General features: G+C 44.9%; 1 protein-coding gene across 4 annotated transcripts in view; it reads right to left on the reverse strand.

Annotated features, from left to right (window-relative positions):
* Positions 1-556: 556 nt before the first annotated feature.
* The window catches only part of ERC1 (ELKS/RAB6-interacting/CAST family member 1), a 284,117-nt gene continuing 275,183 nt past the window's right edge, over positions 557-9,490 (reverse strand). For all 4 annotated transcript variants that reach the window (XM_015627633.3, XM_015627634.2, XM_015627636.3 and 1 more), the window contains one exon: positions 557-7,234. In XM_015627633.3, coding sequence (XP_015483119.1) covers positions 7,097-7,234 — 138 coding nt within the window. In that variant the 3' untranslated portion in view covers positions 557-7,096. The remainder of the gene's footprint in view (positions 7,235-9,490) is intronic.

Consider the following 9,490-nt stretch of genomic DNA (forward strand, 5'->3'; position numbering starts at 1 on the left):
ACCCACATCCAGGTTTCACCAGGAACATCTTCAGCAGGACAGCCCTGCTGGCCTTTCCACAGCAAGGCTTTCCGGGCACGTTGCTCTGGAAGATGCGATCCCCACGCTGACTCAACACGGGATGCACATCTGGAATTCAGTCACCCATTAGCAACATTTAAGTCACTGACTTGGAAAACAGGCAGGAGAGACAAAGGGAACAGCTGACTGAAGCAGCAGATGTTTTATCTCCACTCACCTGACGTGTGAGGGGTACCTGGGACACCCCTGGGATTGCCAGTGCCTCACCTTCACCTTGTAGGCAGCCCCAGCTGTGCCCATCAGCCCTGCCAGGGACGTGGTGCAGCACGCTCGTCCCCAACAACTGGGACCTCAAGCTTGGTCTCAGGGAACAGCCCTGCAGCCATTCAGCCCTCCTACCTGTCCTCCCACCCTGGGCACGCAGGAGAGGACACCAAACAACACACGCTGAAATCAAAACACGGCACAGAATTTTTAAATAATTTTATAATTTCCTGATGAACTTAGTCTGTGAATAAAAAAAGAAGAAGAAAAAAAAAAAAGAACAAAGTGTTTATATTATCAAGGCAAAGTTGAATATAACACATTTTCTTTGCAATTTCATTATCCTGTCAGTAACATGACTCCAGCAATAAAACACATACAAGTTGAAGGCAGCGTGCGCACTTGCATCACGGACACCAATGTCTCCCGCTGCTGTCATTTCCAAAAGGAATTCAAGTACACTAGATCCCATCCCTAAAGCCTGCCTCCCCCTCCACTAAAGTGCAACACGTCTCTTCCAAAGCAAATGAGAGATCTGTGTGTGTGGAGTGCAGGGAGCATCCCCCAGAACCCAACTCCACAGATGATTTGTGCAGCTCTCCTCATTCGCTGCCTTGGAAGGAAACGGCAATTTACTGTTTTAGTGGGCTTGGAGCAGCATGTTGGGCTAGCACAGAAGTTATTCCCCTGTTTGTGGTCCCATTGGATTCGTCCTCCTCCAGCATCTGAACAAATAAAGGCATCTTACACGAGAGCCTCCCCAGTTATACTGTCATGAGTGTGTAATGAGGGGCCAAATGCAGCCACCCCTGGGCAGGGAGGACTTGGCCTTGTCTGCAGAGGGCTGGGAAGATGGGGCAGATAAAAGCAACAATGTCTACTTTTAAAATTTGGCTTCAAATTTGGTTTTTAAGGTAACCACATTTTATAACAAATAGAAGTATACATGACCAATGGATCCATTTTTTGCTAGTTTCCAAGTGGAAGAAGCCAATATTTTGAACAAAAAGCCCTACCAAAGCACCAAGAGCCTAATGGGAATACCTACTTAAAACCAAATGGACTTGGTTTTCAAGATGTGAACCTAGCTTGCAAAATGGGGACAAACAACACAAATAAAAATACATCTGCTTACTGAAATTGTTTACCTGTGTTCATAGGTAAAGCCATTTGTCAGGGGTTTTTTGTTAACTTTACACACCAGTTTAACCTCATGTTGCTCCTTTCAAGCAATGCAAGTCCTTGGTACATCCAGAGCAGAAAGTGGCTGCTGGTCCTTTCCTGCCCCAAAACGCTTGGGTACCAACACCAGAGGCAAGGAAACCCAACCTTGAGAATGAACCTACACACAACTACCTGCACTAGCTGGTCTTCACTTGATTGTGTCCCTGCCATAAGGGGTGGGATGGAGAACACAGAACATTTGTCCACTGCTTTTGGCCCATTCACATCTGTGGTTCCCATTTTAGGGGACACCTGGTGTTGATAACTGTCACCAGAAAAGACTGAGTTCCAAAACACTGTTTCATTCTGCCCATTTCTGTCTTACACATGTACAGTATAAACCTGGGAAAGCAGGAATTTATACAGGGTTTGTAACATTTCCTAAGAGGCCAAGCTGCCTTGGACCTCAAAAGCCTGTGAAAGGCAACTGGTTATAATTATAAGCCCACAAATCCTTTTCTGTACAATCCTGAGAGGAGGAGTCATGGCTTTGTTGCTTCTTTACTTGAATTCCTTTTAATGAAATTTATTTTTATATATTTTTTAAAACACATCTTTTTCAGTTCTACTACTATCTTTTTTTTTTTTTTCAATCTGACAACAGACACACATTGTTGGTAACTGCCCCAGCCTTAGGACCACACAGACAATATCGACAAGCAGAAAACAAAACAGGAGAAAAAAACACCCCTGAAAAAGTCAGGGGAGATACTGATGACAGGGTTACAGCACTCACCACACACACTGGAAAAAGTCAGGATTTCTGAGTTTATGCTTTTGACACTAAAAAGTTTTGAAACAGTTTTTCTCTTTTTTTTCTTTTTTTTTTTTTTTTTGTTTTTTTTGTTTTAAAAATAGTCAGTGGACACAGCCATTTTGTTCAGAAGGATCTGCTGTTGCATAAGGTTCCTTCCATTTTTTTGTGGAAAAAACAATTAAAAACATTGTTGTGTTTAAAAAAACCCCCTGACACTCCTCTTCCTCACCACGCGGATGAGAGGGGTCAGCAGAGTTGGCCCCTGGTGCCCCGTGCCCGACCCTCCCACCCCGCTGGGGCAGTGTTGGTTATCCACACTGAGTGTTGGTTATCCACAGCCTTCCACAGCCTCTCCAGGTCCCTCTTCCAGTGCTGGCGTGGAGCTGAGGAGAGGCTTCCTCTCAGTATCAGATGCCTTGATTGTACTTTTCCCTTCAGCACTTCACTGGAGTCATTCGAGGGACGTACGTGTTACGTATAGAGTGACATTTTTTGCTTTAAAATGGTATCAGAGCATGACTCTACATCCTTTGTAAAGAGCCCTGCAGTGGCAGCTATTGGCAATTAGTACAGGAGTGGGGACTCAACCCTATCAACCCTCTTCAGATGTGAAAATTTCCCAACAAATTGAGCCCTAGCAGCAGAACGGGTGGGAATTACAGGGCAAATGAAAAGAGGTGCCCCTTTGGTTCAAAAACCAGGGTTATCTCTGCAAGATCTATGACATTTATGCTCCCTTGTGCAAATTTCAGAGCCCAAAAGTACCAGGAAATTTTCTAGAGAAGGGATATTCCAGCCGTGCAACGAGAAACGGCGTACGGGGTTCCGCGCGTCACGTCAGACCTTCTGTCCCCAGGACTTGGCAAAAACTGGATACTCCAAGGAGGGTTTGGCATTTTCTGGAGTGAAAGCTGGTTAAAGGCAGTCAAAACGAGAGAGAGTACTTGGAGAAGCTTAGAGCTTCATCTGGGAGCATGCCAGGTAATTCTTCTTCCAATGGCAAACAGTGCTCATGTCCTCACCCTGCAATTCTAGTGTTATGTCCTTTTAGTGTTTTACATGAGGTTGGATTCAGAGGAAAATATGGACTTGGACTGGTGGATATCGTGAACAAGTGTGGTTGCAGTGTCAGCTTTTGCAGTGTACATTGGGCTTCAGGCTTCAGTTATTTTTTAGCCCAAACCCTGCCAAAATGACCTTATTAATGTCCTACAAACAGCTCCTAGAGTCCTTACATCTCTCAGCTTCTCTACAAATGAAGAGAAGCTCAGAAGGAAAAAAAGTAGCATCAAAGCAGCTGAAACTTCCACAGCTCCTGGAGAAAATGGAGCTTCATTCAACAGGAGAAGAAAGAGCAAATTTCCCTGGGGTCCCTGGGAAAGGCCCCTGATTTCCTAGAGCTGCTGCACTGCAGGACTGCTGTGGTAGGAAACTGCATCGGCCTGGCTGCTGACACTTGGGAATACAATCCTAAAAGAGCAGTGGTGGGTTAGGCAGCTGGATCAGCACTGCAGGGTATGCCACATAAGGCCCTTCTCCCATGTGCCTCATATTCAATTCCATGATGGGTTATGAGGATAAAATCCCTTTGTTGCCTTAAGGCCAGTGGTGTGGCACTCCATACAAGGGAAAAGAAAAAGCTTTCAGTGGTCATGTTCAGCACTAAATGGTGGCCAGCAGTACCTCCCAAAGCCCAAAGCTCCTCGAGCTGTTCACCACAGGATCTCTGCTGACACAGGATCAGAGATTACCTGAAACAGTTCAGTGGAGATCAAGTTGGATCAAGATTGTTCCTGAAGGAGATCTGCTCCCTCCCTGAAAGCACTTTACAGAGATCAATCTTTAAGATGGGAAGCCTACAAGACCTAGGAGATAGCAGTGGTTAACGAGAAAATCGCCAGGGCCCAACAATTCAGATGGAAGGAACAGCAGGTGTGTGGCTGGCAGATAAAGGACCAAATGGCCAGCGTGAAAACCAGCCAGGCTTGACGAATCCTCCCTGGGAAGAGGATGGGAGATGTGTAAACAGCGAGCTTCACCGGGCTGCCGACACACAGATCCTGCACACGCTGCCGTGACAGCACCGGGCCTTCGCCTGGGGCACTCTGAACTACAGAAATGCAGCCACAAGCTGACTTGGAGATGCTGAGGGAGCAGCAGCACTTCCCTGCCATGTGTGGGCAAGGCAGGAGAGCCAGGGAATTGAAATAACAGCCCGAAGTGATGGCCCCTGGCTCCCATCCCCTCCCCCTGCCTCCAGCAGAAACGCTATCAAGGAACATCTCAGTAAGAGGTTTACAAGCAGGAGTCATTTGAACCATCGATAAGGGAAATTCCACAGCTTCTCACAGAGGAAGGATTGTTTTACAGCAGGGAACCAGGGCAGCTGGAGGTTTGACCATATAAGTTAATGAGAGAGTCAGGAGGGGTGGCGGTGGCCGATGATGCTGGGCTGATGGCTCTGATGCTTTTACAGGCGGCATTAAATTCCTTGAGTGAGTAATTAGGGGTGATGAAGAAAAAGCAAGAGGAAAGATTTCAAAACAACAGCTCCTATCGAAACGTGCTGACTCAAATAATGGGAGCAAAGGGGTGGTTCTGGCATGAGGCAGGGCCCAGCAGTGTGTACAGTCACTGTCTGCTGGCCTTCCGGCATTCCCCCCCTCCACACATTCAGGTTCCCATTACTCCCCTCACAAATGACACACAAAAAAAGCTTCAGACACAGGCTGCTATGACAGGAAGAACTAAAGCTAGCTCTCCTGATTTGCAAAGCACTGGCAATTCCAAAGTTGCAAAAGTTGAAAATTGCCTCTTTTTTTGAGACTTCTTCCTAGACACCCTGGCTATGAATGCAGCTCCTTCTGCTGAATTATTACAGTAGAATCAATGGGGATGTGATTTATTTTAAATCAGCTAATTCCCAATAGAGCCTACGTAAAGTTTTAGTTTTTCCCAATTTTCAGTTCTTGTTTGGAAGATCTACAGGGTACATCTTCCCTTACTCAAACTTTTGCTGATCTCCTTTCTGCTGGAAGCCATTGGTCACTTCTAAAGATAAAAACAAGGTGTGGAAGACCTACAGGTGAGCTGTGCTGTGGATCTGAGAGACACAAGAAATGCAGTTTTCTTGAAAGGGCCTGCAACATTTTCCTTAGCTAACAGCCTAGTGATTAAGCCCAAAGTGTAGTAAGCCACATGGAATTAAACTGCAGCTCTGAATGGGAAGTTTACTGAGGGGATCCATAATTAGCTAGTGACTAGAAAACCAGGATTTCTTCCAGTGCTGTGTTGATATTTGGTCTCCTTTTGCCTTCCCCTCGCTCTCTGAAGTGAATATGAGCCAGCCAAAGGCAGCAGCTCCTTTGAGGAGGACGTGGGGACGTGTTACAGGGTTCTGTCCTGCAGATGCCCCCAGACACACATAACCACTGGCAGCCAGGAAAAAACGTGTCTCCCCATTAATGCATAGCCCAAGAATGAACACCCAAGCCCTACTCATAAAATAGGATTTCTGACTTGCTACAATGACAAACTGACCTGGGATTTCAGGTCATGTTACCTATCAGCAGGAGCTGTAACGAGTGTTGAAGGTGGATGGGAATAGAACTAAGGCCTCTCACACACACAGAAGAATTGCACTGGTTTAAGTAAAGCTGTGATTTTACACCTATCTACTCAGCTGGGTGCCAACTCCAGCAGAGATGCTCCTCTTCATAAGGGTTATTGCTCTGAACTCAAATTCAATGTAAGCTAAACAAAAATAAATTAAATTATAATTATAGTAAGGACTATGCTACTGATTTACCTAACTTAGCTTTAAAATTCTACTTTTAAGCTAAATGATGCAAATTTCTCATTTACAGAATGCCTAAGACTATTCTGATGACAGCTAGTGTTCACAAAGTTATGGCCTGAAAAACTGGACAAACTATACAAGTTAAAGCTGGGAACTGACCTGTTGACCACACCTGCTCCAAGGGAGAGAGCTCTCTATAAAGTAAGAACTTAGGAGACACAGAACTATGATGAGAAAACTCATCTAAAATCCCCCCCAAAATCAACAGATGAAAACAGTTACCTCAAAAAAATGCCCCACCTAGCACTTCAGAGTCAGACCAGTGAACAATCAAAACCCAAGTTAAGTAAACAGAAAGTACCAGTATCCCTACCTTTTCTCCCCAGCTGCTAGATGAAACAGGAGCAAGTAGGGAAACTTTCCTCTCCTCACTCTGTTATTTAAGAACATAAGAAGCATTGAGACAGGCAGCAAGACCTGAGCTAGCTGATGCTGGCCAGTCATGAGCCATAATCAGGGCACACTCAGGTTTGGCTTTAGCACTAAGAAATTCAGGCCTTCAGCTTTCATGAAAATAAAAAACAGGAAGAAGGGAAGAAGATAAGAAGGAAAAAGCAATGTATTAATGAAAGGTGAGGGCTACTCTTCTGCAACCTCATGGAGAACTAGAGCTGCTTGTGTTCAGTGGATCCCCTCTTCTTTGCTCAGTAGACTTGGAAGAGCTCTGCTTAGCTGTATCCAAAAGTCACAACCAACAAAGTCACTGAGGAACTGGGTTCTAAAGTAGAAAGGCAGTGAAAAGATGAATACAAAAATGGCTGATTAATCATAGACTGGAAGAACCTAGAGAGCATGAAGTTTTTAGAAGGGTTTTTTTTTGCCTTTGTTTTCTTTGTCAAAGGTGCACCGGAAGTTTCTATTCCACGTTCTGTCTTTCACATTGCTCTCCACTCCCACGGCTCCGTGGACTGACTGGGCTTGGCTGCTGGTGTGCTGCTCTGTGGACTGGTGGCCAGGAGGACTGGTGGAGGTCAGGAGGACTCCTCCAGGGCGTTGACGACCTGCTCCAGGATGTCGGGGCAGTGATCCGCGATCTGCTGCAGGATGGCGTTGGCGAACTCCTGCAGCTCCGCGTTCTCCCTCTCCCCCTTCTCCAGCTCATCGTGCAGCTGCAAGGACACACAGACACACCGTCACCACTGACACCTGAGCTTTCAGCTCTCCTGTTTTCCAGATCCTGCACTGCATCAGGATGGAACTCTGAGCTTCACATAAAGTGTCGGCAAGTTCTCCTCACAGCTCGGGCAGACACGACAATTTCCAGCCCCAGAACCGAGGACATCATTGCAGCTTCAGCCCCAAAATGTTTAAACAACAGTGAACTGAGGGGAGAAATCTTCAGCATAACCTGAAGCTGTAATTGGAGAATTAACCCCAATATGGACATAGGCCAAACCTGATCAAAGTGTGAAAACTCCTGACCCAGGATCCATCCTGGGTACAGCCACAGCCAGGCTCTTGCACTGCTCAAGGTGAACCTTTGGAAGGGTTTTTAATAAATATTATCCCACATTATTCCTTTAACTCTGTCCAGCCTCTGCTCCAGGGAGCCTCTCAAGGCATCAGCCCCCTGCTCTGAGATGTGCTTGCTGTGGGACAGCCCTGCCCAGCAGGCTCAGCTACACCAGCACTGTAGGAAGGGAACTAACAGAGGTGACAAGTGCTGGGCACTTCCAGCACCCACATCTTCCCTCGGTGACTCCCTCACCTGGAACTGAACACTCTTCACACTCTTCATTTCACTTTTTCATTCTGCAGGTCTGTCACCACCTCAGTAAAGACCATGCCCACATGACTTAACTACTCCTGAATACATTGTTCTGTGATAAATGTAAGAAAAACTTCCTCTCTAGAATGTTTTTCTGAAGGCAGCCATATCCCAGCAGCAATACAGCAGCTTGCCAGTGAATTGCTTTAAACAGTTTGACTTTTATTCATGAACAATGGCATGTTTCATAAGTCATTGCTTGAGAATTATTCCTGATATGAAATCAATAGGAATGTCACATATGTAATTCTACATAATGCACCCAGAGTTAACCAGAATTCTCTTTTTCCTGAGGGATTATTAATTTCCAGAAACTCTCTTTCCTAACTCAGTCAGAAGATGACTCCACACAATTGCTGTGGAACATACACGATTTTTGTTTACTAACTCTGCATTTCCTGTTGTGTCATTTCGTTCTTCAGATCACTATAACTGGCTCAGAACAGGACCCAGAATTTCAAACTTTATATTATTCACTCTGTCTACAGTTTATAAACAGTTTCTCCAACAAGTGGTGTCCCAAACCATGTCACACAACATATGCAAACACAGCTTTCAGCTTTGAGCCTGATGCCATTGCCAGATTTAGGGGCCCAGAGAGTCTCAATAAAGAGCAGGAAACATCTGCCTTCAGTAACCTGTTTAGCTGCCCAGCAATTGATAAAGTCCCTGCTGGCCTGTGAAGTCTGCAAAGTCCCAAGGAGAGCTGTAATTGGTGCAAGCATTTTGGGGATTACAGTGCTCACAGTGCTCTAAGGACCTCGGGGAGAAGGAGAAGCAGCATCCCTTCCTAGGTCAGGTGATATGGACAGACAGACTGGATAAGCTTTCCAGCCCTGCCCTGTACTTTATACCAAAAAGCTCTTCTATTTTTAGTGAATAAAGTATATTCCCTATGAATACAAGCATATATGTAGGAGGTACTTACACTTAAAATTCTGAAGCTTATTTCCAGTTTCTTTGTCACTTTGAGCTGCTGTGAGCAACTATCTTATCTTGTTTGAACCTCCTTTTAAATTTTGCATGGTCCTTAAAAATGTAATGTTATCTGTCAGTCCTGTAACATTTCTTATTCCTGACTGATTAGTATTTTTATTGGAACTCTGCTATGTTCATACATGACATGGAAAGGATGTCAAACTGGCATTTTTCGTGCCTGAAGGGATAACTGTCCATCAGGATACAAATTTCTTGATCTGTGTTTTGCACTGCTGTAACACTGCTCAATGCAGGTTTTAAAAAGAGAAAACTATCAGGCAGCAGCACAGCAGGGATCATTTTACCACTTTAAGAGCACAATGCCGTGGCAAAGGTTACATTTGTACAATTAAAATTCTAATCAGATACAACAGCACGTCTCTGTTTAGTGATGGTATCAAGCAAAGCACAGCAGATTGCTTCTGCAAGGAACACTGCTTAAAAACAAACAGCCTAAAAATGACCATGGAATAAATAAAAATGCTTTTTAAGGAAGTTATGGTGCAGGCTTCTGTAGACAAAAGTGTGAGAAAGGAAATTAAAAGGGCAAGCGAGCTCCCCTGTTCCCTTTCCTAGGCAGGGTAGCATATAGTAAATTATATATATATATATATATATA

Source organism: Parus major, chromosome 1A (assembly GCF_001522545.3).
Source record: "Parus major isolate Abel chromosome 1A, Parus_major1.1, whole genome shotgun sequence".
NCBI lineage: Eukaryota > Metazoa > Chordata > Aves > Passeriformes > Paridae > Parus > Parus major.